We start from the raw sequence: 20,745 nt of genomic DNA on the forward strand, positions 1-20,745 counted from the left end.
GTAAGTGCCAGCTGTTTGTATTACTGAGCACTGAACCACCTTGACTAGTCTTTTGTGCACTCCAGCTTTAGTGAAAGTGCAGGAACAGATGTTTTGTGGAGCCACAGAGCTGTGATGCTAACAAGAAGTGAACGTCATATGGGAGCCATTCACAGCTGAGCGGAGTGGAGCTGCGACTCACCATGTGTCTTTGTCATCATTATAGAGAGATGCCAGATTGTTTCTGGCCTCTCTTCTTCCATAACCTTGCCTCATCGTGAATCATAACTGGCTCCTTTCTATGAGAGCAAAGCCCACTGAATGGTCAGTGGATGGCGCGCTTGCCATGCCACAACACTGCCCTCCCTGACTATTGATGCTGTTACATAAGCGTATAGGGCCATCAGTCTAGCAAGGCCAATATCCTGCCTCCCATGGTGGCCAATGCATAGTGCTTCAAAGGAAGGGGAATCCCTCTGCCCAGAATGCCTGTTGTGCAGTGCTGTATCTGGTAGCTAGAGGAGTAAACTCCTCCCTGACCCTTGCAAGGTGTATCAAAGCTGGGTTTGACTTATATGTCTGCAACGTGAACTGGTCTGGAGGTTTGGCAATAGCAGCACTTTGTGCTGCTGTTCACAGGACTCTGGCATGTTCTTCTCACAGGCCTGCAGAACTTAGCACCTATTATCTGGGAAAAGCAAGCAGAGATAAGCAACAGGACCTCCACAGCATAGTGCGAATGAGGGAGGCAATGGTACCCTTCTGCTAAAAAAAGGAGGGGTTAAGGGGTGCAGTGGGGAACTGGACAAAGGGAAAGGCACTAACATTAGGATCTGATTGGTTTTGCCTCCCAGGATAGGGAGAGGAGGGATCCTTATTGAAATGCAAGGAGGGCAGAGAAGACTTGCAAAAATACGGGGCTTAGGGAAACTGACATGCAAAAGAAAAACCTTTGTGGGAAGAACATAGACCTGAGAATGCCAAGTTACAGGTGCCACACCAGCCTTCATTCACGTTGTTGTGCCTGCGTGCTGCAAGGAGCTGCTGTCAGCAGCGTGGAATCTTTCTAAAGCACATGCTAAAGTGCCCGGGTACAACACAGTCCCAGCCTTCTGAAAGCCCTCCAGCCATGCAGGGAGGCAGTGTCTTCTTTTACAGGATCCCAGTGTTATTTAGTGGATTTCACTGAAGCTGCACCACTTTACATCAGTAGACAGTTTGGCCCCGGGACTGTAATGTCATTAAAGAGTATTTTTCATCTGTCATTCCATCACCGTACTATTTAGCTGCCGTATATGGACTAATTAAGAGCAGGGACATACACTCCAGGGTATAATAATAGTGGTTCGTGTGCTTTGTTTTCTCTCTTCTGTCACAGAAAATACAGCAGCTCTCAGAAGGCTCCATGTTTGGCCATGGCCTGAAGCACCTTTTCCACAGTCGCCGCAGGTCGCGGGAACGGGAGCACCAGAACTCCCAGGACTCTCTGTCGCAGCACTACGGGATGTCTGACCACGACTCCCCCGATGAGAAGGAACGCTCGCCAGAGATGCACCGTGTCTCCTACGCCATGTCCCTCCACGACCTCCCCGTACGCCCCACTGCCTTCAACAGGGTGCTGCAGCAGATCCGCTCCCGCCCATCTATCAAGAGAGGGAGCAGCTTGCACAGCGGCAGCCGCCGGAGCAAAAGCAGCTCCCTTGATCCCCAGAAAGGCAGCCCCCATCTGGTCCGGAAGGCTCCCCAGGATAGTAGCCTCACAGCCATACTGCATCAGCACCAGGGCCGGCCAAGGTCTTCATCTGCCACAGACACCGCCATCTTGCTAGCTGAAAGTGGGGCTGTGTACCTCCTCTCAGAGGAGTCGGAGTGCCTCGCCGACAAGGTAGGCTAACTGTGGAAAGACGTAAGCCAGGCAGTGCCTGGCCCACTCCCCGCGAGAAATCAAATGAGGCCCCAGAGTTCTACCATGCTGTGGCCCCATCTTTAATACAGAGGCCAGTCCCCGTATGCAATGGTGTTTATTGATCCAAGTAGCCAGACTGTTGCTGCTGCTACCTGCCGTATCCATGGGCAGTACCTCCATGTTAAAGATGCAGGAGCTGCCGTCTGCTCCATTTTAAGCAAATTAGGTGCGTTCCTCAGGCTCCAGGCAGACTGCCAATGTGACTCTCATTGCTTTGGGCATTAATGCTAGGAAATAAGAGATTGTCTGATGGCCGCAACTGTCAGCGTCGCCATAGGATTAAACTCTGTAGCACCCTTAATAGGCCCTATTTTTGATGTGGTGGTTGCGCATTGTTCGGAAGGTGAACTAGGGGATTGTTAGTCTGCTCTAGAGAGGTCATGGGGCCCAAGAGCCTATAGCTTGAAGAGTATAGAATGATGGGATCCTACCTGGGGTATCCAGCATCCTGCAGAGAGGTGCTCAGCCTGTGCTGCTCCTTGCATGTACCTTGTCTGACCCTGTCGCGCCATTGCTTGCTTTGTGGGGAGTGTTGGGATCATCTTTCAGAAGGACACACACACACACACACACACACACACACGTACGTTTCTGGTCTCCCGGCTGCTGCCCTTGGAGTGGCTGTTTTTCGAATGCTCCTTCATGAAGCATAGCTGCCAGTTGTCCCTTCAGACGGTGATTTCAGGCACGGGAATTTCCAGGCAACTTTGTAGCCAGGAGGAGCTTGATCCAATTCCTCCTGCTGTTAACCAGCCCTGAGTCAATGCAGCAGGACCTGGGGGTGGTGTCTGTGGGTGGGAGGGAGCCAGGAGGGAAAATGCATGAGTCCTGCAGTCACACGGAGGACGTCAGAATAAAAGTAAAAAGACTGGGTGGGGAGGAATGTGCTTGTCTTCCCCCGCCCTCCTCCCCCAATGGTTGCAGCTTGTCTGCAGAAGCATGCCCAGGTCGATGTATTATCCAGAAAGCCTGATGCACCATAGCCAGCCGCTTCTCATAGCTCACATAGTGGCCACTCAGCTAATGTCAGACTGTGGGCTCCTGCTTAATCCCTGTAGTCTCTGGGCGGGAATCTTTTAGCTCATAAAGAGAACATCATCTGCTCAATAACTTCTCCTCCTCCTACTAGGGTTCGCCTCAATGCCTATTTTTAACTCATAACTCATCTCCCCTTTGCAATCATTTTGATTTAATGAACTCATCAGCTGGCTTGTTGGGCAGTCATGGTCTTATTTGGCTGGGTGTTTTGTTACACGACACCGTTCTGCTCTGAGTTACTGCTGTGCGAACCTCTTTGGGGAGTGCATGGGTGTAACTGAGATAGGCTTTGGCTCCAGATCTTCAGCCTTATGCATGCAGGCTGATTCGGAGAGTGAAAATTCATAGATTCCAAGGCCAGAAGGGACCACTGTAATCATCTAGTCTGACCCCCTGTGTAACCCAGGCCAGAGAACTGCCCCAAAGTAATCCCTAGAGCAGAGCGTTTAGAAAAACCTCCAATTTGATGTAAAAATTGTCAGTGATGGAGACTCCACCACGACCCTTGGTAAATCTTTCCAGGGGCTATTTACTGTCACCATTAAAAATGTACGCCTTATATCCAGTCTGATATCTTCAACCCAAGCCCTGTTTCTCAGATTGCCCTGCCACTCATGGCCCCTGGGTGCCAGAAATGGGATTCTGCTTCACAGGGTTTTTCCAAGTACTCTTCAGAGCGATCTGGCAGCTCATAGGGCTTGATCCTGCACCTTCAAAACCCAGAACTGAAGGCTCGAGCACCTTGCAGGATTGGAGCCTTAGGGGACTGGGTCTTAAGCAGCCTCCATATCAGGTGGACGCTAATAGGCAGAGATTTTATTTCTTTCTCTCTGAGGTATTCCTAGGGGGGTCTATCATCCTGAGATCTAATCTGGCACCAAAATACCAGTCATGGGTGCACTACAAATGCTTAGCTAGATAGAGTGAACCTTATCCGCTGCAGACCCAGATGTGCTGAAGGGATGTCCTTGTGACTGGCTGTTGGAAATCGGGTTCGCTGCTGAAAATGCCGCTCAGGTAGCGAGTGTCATCAAGCCATTAATTCCTCTGGAGCAGGGAGAGAAGAGTCTGAGGTAGGTTTGTACGCTCCCCTGAGATAGATTCTAATCCTGCTCCCGATAGCTCTGGTGGGAAGAGCTTCAAGTCTTATGTACAACTCTCCATCCGCCCCCAGAGCAATGAGGTGAATAGTTCAAACGGTGCCTAGTTGACATACCAGATCCTGATCTCATAGCCCACTGCCCCCCTCACCCCCCCCGTCAGCAGCTTCAAAGCGCACACGTTTGATAGAGCCCTGCTGAAAAGCAGAGCACCCCAAGCACCTTTGGAAAGAGGATGCCTTTCCGCCAAGGAAGAAGCTGCTGTAATTATTCCAGTCCGTGAGATGAATTTTAATGCTAGCTAGCAGCTCACCCTAACCAAACAAGCCTGCTGGTTTTGGTGGCTGCTGGCTATTTCGGCATGTCTCTGGGTGAAATGAAGGTGAGGAATGTGCCATTGCATATTCCCAGGAAGGGGATTTGTGAGAGAGAGAAGGGGATCTTGCGGAGAGCCGTATAATCCTGCATAAGGACTTTAGCAGCTTTTAAGAACCAAACTGCTTCGAGAACAATGGACTGTGTGGTTGTTTCACCCAAGGAGTGCCATGTCACTTGACTGCTAAGCCATCTGTCCCCATGGCTTTTTCTAACACGCTGCCCGTTGTTCCATGATTAAGTTTTCCATAAAGTAGCTGCGGCAGGGAGGGAAGCAGAGTCAAAGATACAGTTATTTACCATAGTATCGTAAATGGAGAATGCCTGTTAGATCATCCAGTCCGTTCCCCTCCAGTAGGAGGAAATACCCTCATGATAGAGGAGAGGAATTAAACAGCTGCGATGATGGGTTATAGCCCAATGATTAAGAACAGTATGGACTATGGAGTAGAGCACTGGACTGGGAGTCAGAAGACTGGGGCACTATTCCCAGCTCCGCCTGTGACCTGGGCAGTCACGTTGCTGCTCTGTGCCTCAGTTTCCCCTCCTATCTGTTGTCTCTTTAGGTTGTAATCTCGTTGCAGTGGGACTCTATCTCACTCTTTGTGTTTGCAGTGCCCCATGCCATAATAATACCTAGCTCTTACATAGAGCTTTTCATCCATAGGTCATAAATTGGGCCATCCTTACAGTTAGAAAGCGTTTCCCAATAACTAACTTAAATCTCCCCCGCTGCAGATTAAGCCCATTACTTCTTGTCCTACCTTCAGTGGCCGTGGAGAACAATTGTTCACCATCCTCTTTGTAACAGCCCTTAACATATTTGAAGAGTGTTATCAGGTTTTCCCCTCAGTCTTCTTTGCTCAAGACTAAACATGCCCAGTTTTTTTTTTAACCTTTCCTCATAGGTCAGATTTTCTAAATCTGTCATCATTTTTGTGTCTCTCCTCTGGACTTTCTCCAGTTTGTCCACATATTCCCTAAAGCATGGTGCCCAGAGCTGAACACAGTATTCCAGCTGAGGCCTCACCAGTGGTGAATAGAGCAGGACAGATACCTCCTGTGTCTTTCGTATGACATCCTTGCTAATACACCAAGAATAATAATGACCTTTTTACCAAGTACATTACATTGTTGACTCATGTTCAAGTTGTGATCCACGATAAGCCCCAGATCCTTTTCAGCAATCCTACTGCCTAACCAGCTAGTCCCATTTTGATATTGGGCTTTTGATTTTTCCTTCCTCAGGGCAGTACTTTGCACTTCACTTTCTTGAATTTCTTCTTCTTGATTTCAGAATAATTCTTCAATTTGTTGAGGTTGTTTTAAATTCTAATCCTGTCTTCCAAAGTGCTTGCAACTTCTACCAGCTTGGTGTCATCCACAGATTTTATAAGCATACTCTTCCCTCCATTATCCAACTAATTTATGAAAATTTTGAATAGTACTGGACTCAGGACATACCCCTGCTGGACCCCATTATATACATCCTCCTGGTTTGAGATAACTACTCTTTCAGTACGATCTTTCAACCAGTTTTGCACCCACTTTATGGTCATTTCAGCCACACCACATTGCTCTAGTTTGCTTATGAGAATGTCATGTTGCGACTGCGTCAAAATCAGAATCTACCACTTCTCCCTTGCCACTAGGCCAGTAACCCTGTCAAAGAAGGAAATTCAGTTGGTTTGGCCCTATTTGTTCTTAACAAATCCATGGATCTTCACTCCTGAGTTCTAACTACCAGAAACATCCCTCCCAGGGCTGACAACAGAACCCAGGAATCCTGGCTCCTAATCTTCTGTGTTAACCACTAAACCACACTGTCTCCCACACTAAAGATATAAGATCCAGGAATCCTGACTCCCGTTCTCTGCTGTAATTACCAGACTTCACATCCTCTCCAGAATTGGGAACAAAACCTGGAAGTCCTGACGCCTGCATCTAATCTTCACTTTCCCTCTCTCTCACTGTAAGCAAACAGCTGTGTCTGCCTGGAGCAGGCGACCTGGAGAGACGCTGGCTCTTGCTACAATGAGTCTGAGCTTGGAAAGACATCAAGGATGCCAGCTGGTTTATTTGCCTGGAAGGGATCGGGATAAGCAAGGGCTGCATTTATAGCCAGTTGTTTTAAAGATGAAATTCTGGGTCCCAGACAGAGAAAGAGAGAGAGCTCTGATTTGTTTTATTATTCTAGCAGGACCCAGAGACCTCAATCAGGATTGGGGCCGCAGTATGCTGAGCACTGTACCAAAAATCTCTGTCCCAAGGAACTTACTTATCATGAGAATTCTTCCTACTGGAAGAATTAGCGTTTGGCAGGAGAGATCTGCGCAGATGCATTGGAACCCCTGCCACTCTACTCTGTGCCCCCACAAGCATCCAGGAGGTGTGGAGAGAAAGGGGAAATGGACCACGTTTCATCTCAGCAGCCAGCCATGCAGGGGAGGAGTGGAAAGTGCTATAGGGCCAGGGGCGGCTCTAGGAATTTGGCCGCCCCAAGCAGTCATGCCTGCGGGAGGTGCACCGGAGCCGCGGGACCAGCGGACCTCCCGCAGGCATGACTGTGGACGGTTCGCTGGTCCCGCGGCTCGGGTGGACCTCCCGTGGCTCCAGTGGACCTCCCGCAGCTGCGGAGGAGTCGCTGGTCCCGCGGCTCCGGTGGAGGATCCGCAGTCATCCTGCGGGAGGTCCACCCGAGCCGCGGGACCAGCGAACTCTCCGCAGTCATGCCTGTGGGAGGTCCACTGGTCCCGCGGCTCCGGTGGACCTCCCGCAGGCATGACTGCGGAAGGTCCGCCGGACCCGCCTGCCGCCCTCCCGGCAAAATGCCGCCCCAAGTGCGTGCTTGGCGCACTGGGGTCTGGAGCCGGCCCTGTATAGGGCCACCCGATGGTCATTTCCTTTTCTCTGTTGTGTCACTTCCTTCAGAACCATTTCATCATTAGCCCTTATTGTGTCTTTTTTTATTATTTTCTTTCTTTCTTTTATTATTAGTTGTTTGTTATTACGATGCAGCCAGCTTGGCATGAACTACTGAATGGGGTGCACAGTTAATAAATCAATCCAGCAACCCCTCAAGACCTTACATCCTTGGTTTTACAAAAAGGCCTTGATCCTGGAAGCCCTAGCACCAGGCTCAGCAGGGAGTGCAGGGTGGAGTTTGTGCTCCCGGGCATGCGTGAGCAGAGGCTATGTAAGGTTGTTGTGCTGTGTGTAGCACGGTGCATTGAGCATGCCCACCCTGGCAAGCCCATTTTCTTACTTGGCAGAGTGCAGGTTTAAAAAGGGGGCGTAGACCTAGGTGTGTCTCAGGAGACATGGGCTCAAGTGGGACCCATATTCTGCTTAGTGGGTGCTAAGCTCCATGCTCCTATCTCAGGCCTCCCTCCTGCTGCTGTGGCAGCATCTCATTAATGCATGATCCAGGTCCCTCACACTCCCCTGGCCCGTTCAGCACAGTGCATGGAGTATTCCCTGCCTACATGGTACAGGATCAAGCACACAGGGTAGGGGGTTGAGTCTCCTACCTCCAGACCTCAGGCACCTGTAGGCCGAGATTTCCTGAAGGCTTTCGTCCTGGGTCAGCAATAAACACAGCCAACAGAAATATGCAGACAGGGTAAGTGGCTGCAGATTGGGACTGTCCAAAGTGATTTTTAAATTGCTTTGCACGTAGCTAATAGAGAGGATGATATTTCTTAATTATGAAACAGTGCAGATTAACACAGCTGCACAGCACTCCGAGGACAAAGTGCAGCCAGTGAGGGAGGGGACACATGCTTGTTACTTGGGAGCAGCTTTCAGCTCTGTTGCCTCTGAGTGACTGGGAGGAGAAGATGAGTTTATTGTTCACTTCATTCTCAGGCGCAGTTGCCCAGTGCACCAGACTGTCGCTCTGGGAGCCGTGGTTCAAAGCGGATTCAGGATCTCTCGTGTAATGATTTTGGTGGTCTCAGCTGCACACTCAGCAGACGTGACTGAAATGCCACTCGCTCACACAGCAGCATTGCCAACCCCGAAACTCACTAGTCTGGCCCTCAAAAATCAGGAATATGGCTTAAAAACAATATAGTTTGTGTTCTTTTGATTTGCCTTCTGCGTTTTGAGCCTTTAGGGTTCCTGTGTTCAAGCTTTTCTCCACAATCATGAGGGCTAGAAACTTATTTTTGCTTTAAATGAAAGCTGAGATGCTCATGGGATAACATGACTCCAGGAGCTGGGACTTTAAGAAAAAGACCAAATATTGCAAGACTCGTAATAAATCGCAAGAGTTGGCAACACTGGCCTCAGGAACAGTCGGGAACTAGAATAGCAGCCCTGGGTTGAGATACCTGGGTAGAGCTGGGTATGTGAATATGCTGGGGGCAGAACTAGAGGAAGAAAAGATACTCAGGATTGGAATGAATTGGCAGAGCTGTGGGGGTGGTCTCGGATTCGAAAAGCAGGCTGCTGCTAGGCAGAGGTGAGGTGAGGACCCCAGGTTTTGAAGAGTAGGAATGGCTGCCGATCTGGACTGAAGTATGTGGGCAGAGATGAGGTGGTGGAGAGGCCTGGAACAGCAAGAGGATGATGGTGATGGTGATACAGGTCTGGATTCAGGTGCATTGGGTAGGTGACAGGTCCGGGCTGAGGTGCTTTGGGGTTCCAGGCTGGATTAACATGGATTGCTGTATGCTAGGATGGAGTTCCAGGGATGAACTAATAGGGGTGCTGCAGGTCAGGCTCCAGGTGCACTGGCCGAGCGGTGGGGTGGGGCGGGGCAGGACAGGGCTGGAGTGGCAGGGTGAATGTGCATTAGGCTCAGTGTGAGCCATTTGCACTCTGCCTAGCAACAAAATTCACACAATCCACAATTTCACAACAAGGAATAAAAAAGGTCATTACAACAGATCCTTGCACTCACACCAGTAATGGTTTGGCAGAGCCCCAAAGAGGAAAAACTAGTTCCCTGGCCCCAATCCTCAGTGTTTTGTTGATTTTCATGGCCCAGATCTCTTTGCTGATGGATGCAGATACAGCTTTACCTGCTCAAATGGGAGCTTGCGGTTTCAGGTGTCAGCTTCCTGTTCCAAGCTAATACCATTCAGTAGCGCAGCAGCCTCCTGGCAACCTGATTTGTACAGTCAGAAGAAAGGGATCCAGGGTAGCAGGACAGATGGATTTCGGCAGGCCTGGCCCATGATTGTTCTTTTGGTGCCTGAACTGAATTTCTCTCTCTATATATATTGTACTGAATTTCTGAGGAATGAAATATGACCTGGACCCTTCCGTTGCCTGATGAGGCAATGGAAACAATAACAACAGGAGACTTTTGTTTGTTTTGCAGTCTGCATTTGGCTTTTCCTATGTACATACTTTGAGCTGCAGCAACAATGAAAGCTCTAGGAACATGTGCTTACACACATACACACACATATATACACCGAGTCATACATGAATAGACCTGGACACAGTTACGCACAGACACAAACACACACCGATGCACGCAGAGTTGCGCACACCAATTAAAAACCACACAAAGGGACACACACACTCACACTGAGAGATGTAGACACAACCTCACAGACACACACAGGTCTTACAAACTCCTCCACTGTCTTACAAATACACACACAGACACTCGCATGATACTCACTAGCCCATGTTCACAAACTCACTCACCCGTCTACACACGCTCGCTCAAGCACAGACATGCTCTTAGAAGCACACAGACCTGTATACATACACACTCGCCTTCAAACCCAGTGTAGTGTGTAAATTCACTCCCTCCTGAAGGCTCCTTTGCAGAGCCCGAGCCGTGTAAAAAGGAACTTGCTGGACATGGGAATCTGTTCTGGCCCCCTGTGTTATGTGTTTTGCTTCGCTTTGCTTCTGGCCTTTTTTTATGGTCTAGGATTGGCCTTTGCTGCAGCACCCAGCCTCATTGACCCCTGTTTGCTTGCCACAAGAGTTTCGTACCAGGGTAGTTCAGACTGACATATCAGAACTTGAAAACAAAGCGGGGCTCATGTCAGCTGATAAGGCTGCATAAACGAACACAAAAAAGGCAGATGAATAATTAAAGGCACACAAGGCAAAGAAAAATAAGATTAAAGGTGATATTGTGGCAGAGAGGCCTTCTTAGGGCAATGGGAACAATAAGTGTGTTCTAGGATGACAAGAGCTCTGTAATATTAACTCTCTCACCTTTATTATTTGTCCATAGCCTTGGGAAAAAATAAAGCCTCCTGTTTGAAATTAATCCAGGGTCTTTTCTTTAGTGGCCCCTTTTGTGCTAGGTGGCAGTTTGTGTTCAGGCAGGAAATTGGCTGCTCCTCCCTGGTGTGATGCATGGTGCAATCTGATGTGCTGTTCAGATGGATGGAATCTGAATGAAAACTGCAGTCGAGACACATGAGGGTCCAGCGATAGCGAAAGGGTTAATAAACACATATGCATGAACACGTATCTTTACATATACATCCTCACGCTCCCCCATATACATTTAAGCACATTTACATATTCATTGATGCACCCCCCCACACAAATACTCACATGCACTTACACATTCGTGCACTTAAAATACTTACGCAAACATGCATATACGCACATGCACTCCCACAGTACAAACCCACAAATTGCAGAGCGGTCAGAACGATCTCAGTACCAACTCCTTGTCACCACTCTGCCAGCCTGGGCTCCTGAATTTGGAGTTCTTCTTTCTTCCTTTGCCCTGTCCTGATTCCTGACACATGCTTCTCCAAACAGGCATCTGCCTGCTGGGGTGTAAAGAAAACTCTCCAGAACTTTTGGTCTTCTGAGAGTGCCATTAGTAGGGGCAGGGTAAGCTGAGGGGGAAGAACACCAGAGCTCTTTGGGGCAAGGACTGTCTTTTTGCTCTGTGTTCGTACAGCACAATGGGGTCCTGCTCCATGACTGGAGCGCCTTAACTGTTACTGCAAAACAAATAATAATAATGGGTGAATATCCATATTGAAACGGGGGCACATGGAGCTGGAGGGTCAAGGTCTGACTACAGAGCTTGATTCTTTCCTACTGCTCTTTTGGAGTCAGCATTTATGTCCTTGCAGAGTGGGCATAAAATATACCCCAGATCCACACGGGAGCATTTGACACCCACTCTGCACAAGGATAAATGCCTCCACAAGGTGCCCTGCAGGGGAGAGCTGGGCTTAGGGGTGCTAAGAACTGCATGGCGTGCAGGAATGCTGCCCTTTGCTCCTTTGACACCCTGGTTCACCCTTAGAGAGGGAGGGAGGAGAAAGAAGGACAGAACAAGAAAACCTTTAGTATCCACGGAAAAGTACCGGGTGACCTGCGAAAAGGGGATTTCTCCATCACATCAGAGTCCATGACAGACACGGCCATAAATTATCTTCCCCTGTATCTAGCCTGTTTTAAGTGTTAGTCAGAAAGGTGCTTCTTTGCTGTAAAGCCATGTGGCATCTAGTTGTGCATTTCAGCAGTGTAGATTTCTAACTGTAATTAAGCTGATGGCTGTGGCCTGAGAGAATGCACCGGCTGGTGTCTGGGAGCCAGGAAGATTACTGTAGAGGATGCCTGCCTTGTTGGGTTTCTGCCAAAGAGCGGTCCCTTTGTTAGGGCTATAAATCAGTACAAAGCCAGTAGCCACTCAGACTGCAGGAGTCACATGCAGGGGAGAGCCTCTCAGCATGATTAAAATGTTTTGCGCTCCCAGACTGCTGAAAATCAATAGTAAAACCATACATTGCATGCTAAAAAATCCCCACTTCCTATGGCTAAGAAGTCCCACAACAATTCTGCTTCTTAAAATAAGCCAAACAACTCCGCTTCCTGGAGTGAAAACCCCCTGATCAAATTTGCTAGGGAGAGTTAAGACAATGAAACCACTTTCCCAGCTTGTAGAAGATTATAGGTAGCACCTTACAGACATTTGGATGAAATTCATTCCTGTGCAGAGAGCCACTTAATTCCCACTTGAGCTCTGATACGAGGTCTTAAGTGATACGTCGGCCTTGTGCTTTGCTCTCTGCACATGGGCAAATTTCACGCATTCATTCATTGATCATTACAATAGGACAGTATTACTATCCCTGTTTTTCCCGACAGGGCAAAGAGACACACAGGACCAACTTGTGCAGTATACTGATACAATTTAGAGCAAGATTGAACTCATAGAGGTTAATGTCTCTGTAGCATTCCCACACTCTGTGTCTTGTAATGCTACTAGTATTGTCTGATGGAAATGGTTCAAGCAGTCGCTCAGTTATTTCTGAGTCACAGGGAGTTTCCACCTCTGCCAGTTTGTTCTGAATATTTTGTTTTGATTTTCAGTGGCACGTTCTGTGGTTAGGGAAAGTTTGGTGCGTTCAAATGCGGTTAAAATCATGTGACTCTGTAAAAATTGTCTTGTCTTACTCAACATATCTGCTGCTTAGTCTCTCTGACTCAGATCCGCTTTCTCTGCTGACACAAACAAGCTGTTTATTAATATTAGTCTTGTAGTTGCCTGTGCAGTTGCAGGTGAACAAGATGCATTCTGTTCTGGCTCACATATCATGGATAAAATTGGCAGCAAGGTGCCAATTGTCAAATCTTCACTACGAAGAGAGGCAGCAGATAAGGGATGGAACCAGGACTCAGAATAGTTGGATTCTATTCCCAGCTGTGCCAGTGACATGCTGTGTGCCCACGGGACAGTCATGTCCACTCTTGGTGCTTCTGTTTCTCCTCTCACTCTTAATCTGCTGTGTCTATTTAGATAGAAATTCTTTAGGTCGGAGGCTGTCTCTCAGCCCTATATGCATTGGTGCAGCACATAGCATAATGTGGTGCTGATCTCAGTTAGGGCTTTCAGGCACTACTGGAATACAAATAAGAATAATACCAGGAATAATATAAGAGGCAGAAAGACCCTGGCTGGAATTTCAGATCCTGGGTGCAGTCTGTGGTACTGGATGCTCTAAATTACAGTGGGGACTGTGAGTCCACAGCTGGCCCAGGATTGGGGTATGTAAAGATGACTTTGTAGAGACCATCTTTTTGTTCTGTGTTTGTACAGTGCCTAGCACCAGGAGGTCCTAGTGCATGACTGAGGACCCTACACACTACAGTAATACAAATAAAAATAATATTTAATAGTGACCTTTGCCCCTCGCTCTCCACAGCTGCGCTGAGCATGCCTGCTGCAGCTGAGGATCTGACTCTCGTTAATTTCAGACCAAAGAGAGGGCTTTTTCTTTTAGTACAGAAAGGGCATGAAAATGGGGTGAGTGTGGTGTGTACTCAGAAACATTAGACTAGACAGAATGCGGGCTGCAGCTGTGACCATATTGCTGGTCTTCTTACGGGTTCATTCCAGTGTTCCATGCTGACCTCGTACCATGTACATTTATGGGATTCGTTAAAATAGTGGCTAGTATTTATTATTAGTTCTTGATGGTGCTGAACCAGTTTCTTGGTGGAAACTAAAGCCAGTGGATAATGCCTTTGTCTCCAGGCTGCTTGACAAACACTAGTTTATGGCATTGCTTTAGCCAAGGAGGGAAATAGACTTCTAGGAGGGAGGCTGGCTCATCTGATCAAAAGAGCTTTAAACTAGGTATTGAGGGGAGACGGTTGGGAGATGTCCAGGCACTCTCCATGCCAAATTTAAACATTGAGAGGGAGGACAACAGGATAAGAACGGATATAGCCAGAGGGAGGGGTTTGGACATAAGGAAGAGGGGGGGGGATGGATACTAGACCAATAGGTCATACTGGTGGTACTGGGTCCCTACCAAATTGGGTAACAAAGGTGAGAGAAGCCAAACAGCAAAAATTAGGATGTTTGTTCACCAATGCGAGAAGCCTAGGTAACAAAATGGAGGAATTGGAGCTCCTGGTCCAAGAATTGAAACCGGATATCGTAGGAATAACCGAAACATGGTGGAACGGTAGTCATGACTGGAGTACAGGTATGGAAGGGTATGTGCTGTTTAGGAAAGACCAAAACAAAGGTAAAGGTGGGGGAGTAGCATTGTATGTCAATAATGAGATAAACTGTAATGAAATAACTAGTAATGGAATGGATAATACGGAGTCTGTTTGGGCAATGGTCACATTAGGGAAGAAAACTACTAGAACCTCCCCTGGGATAGTGATTGGGGTGTGCTATAGACCGCCGGGATCTAGCCTGGATATGGATAGAGAACTCTTTAATGTTTTTAAGGAGGTAAATACTAATAGGAACTGTATGATCATGGGAGACTTTAACTTCCCGGATATAGATTGGGGAACAAATGCTAGTAATAATAATAGGGCTCAGCTTTTCCTAGATGTGATAGCTGATGAATTCCTTCATCAAGTAGTAGCTGAACCGACGAGGGGGGATGCCATTTTAGATTTGGTTTTGGTGAGTAGTGAGGACCTTGTTGAGGAAATGGTTGTAGGGGACAACCTTGGCTCGAGTGATCATGAGCTAATTCGGTTCAAAATAAATGGAAGGATAAACAAAATTGCATCTGAGACTAAGGTTTACGATTTCAAAAGGGCTAACTTTACTAAATTAAGGCAACTAGTTAGGGAAGTGGATTGGACTAACATATTTAGGGATTTAAAGGCGGAAGATGCCTGGGATTATTTCAGGTTGAAGTTGCAGGAGCTGTCAGAGGCCTGTATCCTGAGAAAGAGAAAACGGTCCTTAGGTAGCAGTTTTAGACCGACCTGGATGAGCAAGCGTCTCAGAGGGGTGATTAAAAAAAAATAGAAAGCGTACAAGGAGTGGAAGATGGGAGGGATCAGCAAAAACACCTACCTTACTGAGGTCAGAGGGTGCAGTGAGACAGGCCAAAAGCCGGGTAGAGATGGACCTTGCAAAGGGAATTAAAACCAATAGTAAAAGGTTTTTTAGCCATATAAATAGGAAGAAAACCAAGAAAGAAGAAGTGGGACCGCTTAAAACTGTAAATGGAGTGGAGATTAAGGATAAACTAGGCATGGCACAATATCTAAACGAATATTTTGCCTCGGTCTTTAATGAGGCTAATGAAGGGCTTAGGAATAGTGGCAGAGTGACTGATGGGAATGAAGGTGCGGGGTTGGAAATTACAGTATCCGAGGTAGAAGCCAAACTTGAACAGCTTAACGGTAGTAAATCAGGCGGCCCGGATAATCTTCATCCTAGAATATTAAAGGAATTGGCGAGTGAAATTGCAAGCCCGTTAGCGATAATTTTTAACGAATCTCTAAACTCGGGGGTTGTACCGTTTGACTGGAGATTAGCTAATATAGTTCCTATTTTCAAGAAGGGGAAAAAAAGTGACCCGGGTAACTACAGGCCTGTTAGTTTAACATCTGTAATATGTAAAGTCATGGAAAAAATATTAAAGGAGAGAGTAGTTATGGACCTTGAGGACAATGACAATTGGGACAAATTACAACATGGTTTTACGAAAGGTAGATCGTGCCAAACCAACCTGATCTCCTTCTTTGAGAAAGTAACAGATTTTTTAGACAAGGGAAATGCGGTGGATCTAATATATCTTGATTTCAGTAAGGCGTTTGATACGGTACCGCATGAAGAATTACTGGTTAAATTGGAAAAGATGGGGATCGAAATGAAAATCCAGAGGTGGATAAGGAACTGGTTAAAGGGGAGACTGCAGCGGGTCGTATTGAAAGGTGATCTGTCGGGTTGGAGGGAGGTTACCAGTGGAGTTCCTCAAGGTTCGGTTTTGGGTCTGATCTTATTCAATCTATTTATCACTGACCTCGGAACCAAAAGTAGGAGTGGGCTGATAAAGTTTGCGGATGACACAAAGTTGGGAGGTATTGCCAATTCGGAGAAGGATCGGGATATCCTCCAGGGAGATTTGGATGACCTTGTAAACTGGAGTATTAGTAATAGGATGAAATTCAATAGTGAGAAGTGTAAGGTTATGCATTTAGGGATGACTAACAGGAATTTTAGTTATAAGCTGGGGACGCACCAGTTGGAAGTAACGGAAGAGGAGAAGGACCTCGGAGTCCTGGTTGATCGCAGGATGACTATGAGTCGGCAATGTGATGTGGCCGTTAAAAAAGCTAATGCGGTCTTGGGATGCATTAGGCGAGGTATTTCTAGTAGAGATAAGGAGGTGCTAGTCCTGTTATACAAGGCGTTGGTGAGACCTCATTTGGAGTACTGTGTGCAGTTTTGGTCTCCCATGTTTAAGAAGGATGAATTCAAACTGGAACGGGTACAAAGAAGGGCCACTAGAATGATCCGAGGAATGGAAAGCCTGTCGTATGAAAGGAGACTTGAGGAGCTCGGTTTGTTTTCCTTAACCAAAAGAAGGTTGAGAGGAGATATGATTGCTCTCTTTAAATATATCAGAGGGATAAATACCAGGGAGGGAGAGGAATTATTTCAGCTCAGTACTAATGTGGACACGAGAACAAATGGATATAAATTGGCAGTCGGGAAGTTTAGGCTTGAAATTAGACAAAGGTTTCTAACCATCAGGGGAGTGAAATTCTGGAACAGCCTACCGAGGGAAACAGTGGGGGCGAAGGACCTCTCTGGCTTTAAGATTAAGCTTGATAAGTTTATGGAGGGAATGGTTTGATAGGATAACGTGATTTAGTCAATAGGTCAATAACGTGCGACCACTGGTAATTAGTACCGAGGGTCAATGTTGGGATATTGAAAGTCTTTTTCCTGAGTGTCTGGCTGGAGAGTGTTGCCCGCATGCTCGGGGTTCAGCTGATCGCCATATTTGGGGTCGGGAAGGAATTTTCCTCCAGGGTAGATTGGCAGTGGCCCTGGAGGTTTTTCGCCTTCCTCTGCAGCACGGGGCAGGGGTCGCTTGCTGGAGGATTATCTGCTACTTGAAGTCTTTAAATCAGGATTTGGGGACTTCAACAGCTGAGTCAAGGGAGAGAATTATTTCAGGAGTGGGTGGGTCAGCTTTTGTGGCCTGCATCTTGCGGGAGGTCAGACTAGATGATCATAATGGTCCCTTCTGATCTTAAGTTCTATGATTCTATGATTCTATAGGTGACCCATCTCTAACTGCTGAGACCGAGGTGACTACCAATTTATGCACGTGCCTTTGGCTCTAGTCTTACCTTGCTTTCTCCCCATGCCCTGTGTCTTAGTTTATTCATATGGGTCCTGATCCAGAAAAGCATCTAAGCACATGTTTAATTTTGAGCACATGTTGTTCCATTGAAGTAAGTCCCTTCACCTGTCAGTTCTTCTGGTTCTCCCTGTGCAGAATGGAGGTGATAATACTTATCTGCCTGCCAGGGGCAATTGTACTGCTCATGGGCTTAAATTGAAGCATGTGCTTAAGGGCTAGATTTTTAAAGGTATTCAGGTGCCTAAAGATGCAGACAGGCACCTAAAGGGATTTTCCAAAGCTCCAGGCACCCAACTCCCATTGATTTCCATTGATTCCAGTGGGAGTTAGGCACCTATGTACCCACAAGGCTCTAATCTGCATCTTTAGGAGCTTACATACCTCTAAAATCTGGCCCTAAATGCTTTGTTTGATTGGGCCCTGTTGTGTATTGTGTAAATCTGCGAACAATCTGGGGCAAAGAGGCCTTTGTGTTACTTGTTTGTATGGTGCCCAGTACAATGGTCCCTGACTGGGGTCCATAGGTGTTACTGCAATAATAATAATAATTAGTTTTCCCCTGTACCTCCATGGCAGGTAGGTCAGTATTGTTGTTCCCATTTTGCACATGGGGAAACTGAGACACCAAGAAGTGAAGTGACCTGCCACTTCCAAATTCATTCTGCTCCTGAGAAGCTTGTGCAACTCCCAGTGGCACCAACAAGATGAATCCTGCAAGCTGTCTGTATGCTGGGCTCCGATTTGCTTTCTGAATCAGGCCTGGCACGCGTCCACATGGGTAGTGATGGCTGACCCCGACCCTTTCTACCCCAGCTGTGTCGTTAAAAGCAGATTGCAATGCTGACATGCAGCATTAATAAGAATAAACTTTTCACCCAGGCATTTCATATTGAATTTTGAGTTCATTACATAACAGCTTAAGTATAAGAGCTGTATTAATCTTTTACATAATTGCTCAGCCTTAGCAAGTGTTCGCTGAGCAGCCATTGACATTTTTCTTAATTAGGTCCCTGCAGCCCGCTGCCCGCCTTACCAAACTTAATTTAAGGCACTTCTGTTTTAAAGATCTCTCTGCCTATTTCCCTGCAGCCAGCCTCTTTTGACTCAGAACCCCCTCTACTGGTGACAAAATTGTTTTCACTAAGTTATTTTCTGATATTCCGTAAATTCTACTAGGTCCTGGTCTGGCTGGAAAGAAACAGCTGTCTGGGCTGAGCTGATATTCAGCTGTGTTCTCAAAGGAGCTAGATCCCTATTACACAAGTGGTAAATAAGCCCCATCCTAGCCCCTGAAGCCAGCAGGAGTGGGATGTGTGCTACCCAGGTGAACTGGTAGGGTGGAACTCTCGTGATTGGAACAAAGACCTGGGATTCAGGCCTCTTGGGTTCTATTTCTGACTCTCATATGCCGTGTGATGTTAGTCAAGTCACTTACCCTCTCTGTGCCTCATTATGCCCCTCTGTAAAACTGGATAATAGTTATCTGCATCGGAGGCCAGGTTTATGACACTGATCTTTGTCTCCTAAGAACTGGATTGAGATCATAAATCAGCCTTCAGGTGGCAACAAGTTTTAAGCAGTGTTGACATGATCTGCATTCAAAACCAGCAACCCGGAGCTGACAGGCTCATAATATAATTCATTATCTGACATTTGAGCCTCTAGTCCCTGGTAAATGAATATCTTAAAATTAGAGCAAATCTTTGTTTTCTGTTATGAATTCCTGAAATCAGAGATGAAAAGGACCTGAGAGCAGCTTCTCTAGTCCTCCTCCCAGGATGCTCCACCTACTCTACATTTTCTATTATTTTGTGTAGGCCAGAAAAGCAGGCAAGTATTCAGAGTGGGATAATTATGGAATGAGATAGGGAACACTTGTTCTCTGGCTGGATGATTGCAAACAACTTCTGATGTACGGCTATTTCCCACTGCACTGAGAATTCCAGGGATTCTACATGCTTTTGCAAGACAACACGTGGCATATGCATTTTTATCTGCCAGTCAGGTAGCGAGAATCTTTATCTGCCACTTTACAATTCAATTCACTGGATAACCGAGTCCGCCTCCCCTTCTGTGAAGCTTTTTTCTCCTGGAATGCAGACATGTTTGGTATAGTTATGAGCATCTTGTGACTAATTCAGATTTCAAGCGATTGCATTAGACTTCCTTGCGTTTGATGTAGATTTGTCTGACTGGATGTGGGTGGCTTAAAACTTTAGTTGCTCTGACTGACAGTGGCTGCATGTTCTACTTTCTTTTTCTGCTTTGGGCCACTGTGGTGGCTTTATGATTTGGACAGATGTCTCACTGGGCACTAGGTTGAAACTGGACAACCTCTTTTCACTAGTGAGCCAAGTCAGGATCTTAAGTTTGCAGCAGTGGAGGGCTAGAGTGTTTTATCCTCTGTTCCACCCAGCGCTTGGCCAACTCTCCTCTGGGCTGATCAGCCAGCAGGGTGCCTCATTTGCACCCTCTTCCTTTTTATGGTCCCCATCGAGGGCCATACTTAGGGCGTTTAGCCTCCTAAACAGAGTTAGCTCAGACCGAGCCCCAGATGCTGACACACGTAGGATTAGCTGCAGAGGTTCAGTTCATTGGTCTTTGAAATCAGACAGCAGCCCATCCTATGATTTGAGAGGAAGGTGTAAATCCCTGTTAATGCGCCTAACCCGTTGTGCAGTTCTGCGCATGGGGAGAGCTTCCTCTGTGTCTTTGCAGCACATGTGCAGAGGGGGAGGAGAGAGGCTGGTTAGCAGCAGCACCACCTGCTCCTGTGCTGATGGGGGTGTTTTCTGTGCTGCAAGGTGGGCCGCATCCCCCAGAGCGTGGCATGTCCAGATGAGGCCAGCAGGTGTTGCTGCAGCCCATGGGAAGAACATTGGAGCGCTGCTTCCAAAGACCGTGGGAGACGCGGAGCACAGCCGAGCACTTTTCAAAGTGCTGGGTGATGGGAGCAGTGGCGCAGGCAGCATGGCTGGGGGAGGGTGGAGGCAGGCAGGCCATGGCGGCGGGCGCGCTCTGAGGAGCTTTTTCATTATCTCACTAATCTCCCCTTGGTGACCTGCCAGGCCTTCCTGAGAGAGGCCGACAGAAGGGGATTATTACCCTGCTGAGTCGGCTGCTGAGGCCCGCACAGCGCAACCCCATTGGGCTGCGCATCTGGGAGGGAGGGATGGGAAGCATTGGCATTGTGCTCGCA

General features: G+C 47.4%; 1 protein-coding gene across 1 annotated transcript in view; it reads left to right on the top strand.

Annotated features, from left to right (window-relative positions):
- TMCC2 (transmembrane and coiled-coil domain family 2) overlaps positions 1-20,745 on the top strand; it is a 70,770-nt gene that overhangs the window by 13,244 nt on the left and 36,781 nt on the right. The window contains exon 3 of the mRNA XM_039535754.1: positions 1,358-1,864. Coding sequence (XP_039391688.1) covers positions 1,358-1,864 — 507 coding nt within the window. The remainder of the gene's footprint in view (positions 1-1,357; positions 1,865-20,745) is intronic.

Source organism: Mauremys reevesii, linkage group 4, assembly GCF_016161935.1.
Source record: "Mauremys reevesii isolate NIE-2019 linkage group 4, ASM1616193v1, whole genome shotgun sequence".
In the NCBI taxonomy this organism is placed as follows: domain Eukaryota; kingdom Metazoa; phylum Chordata; order Testudines; family Geoemydidae; genus Mauremys; species Mauremys reevesii.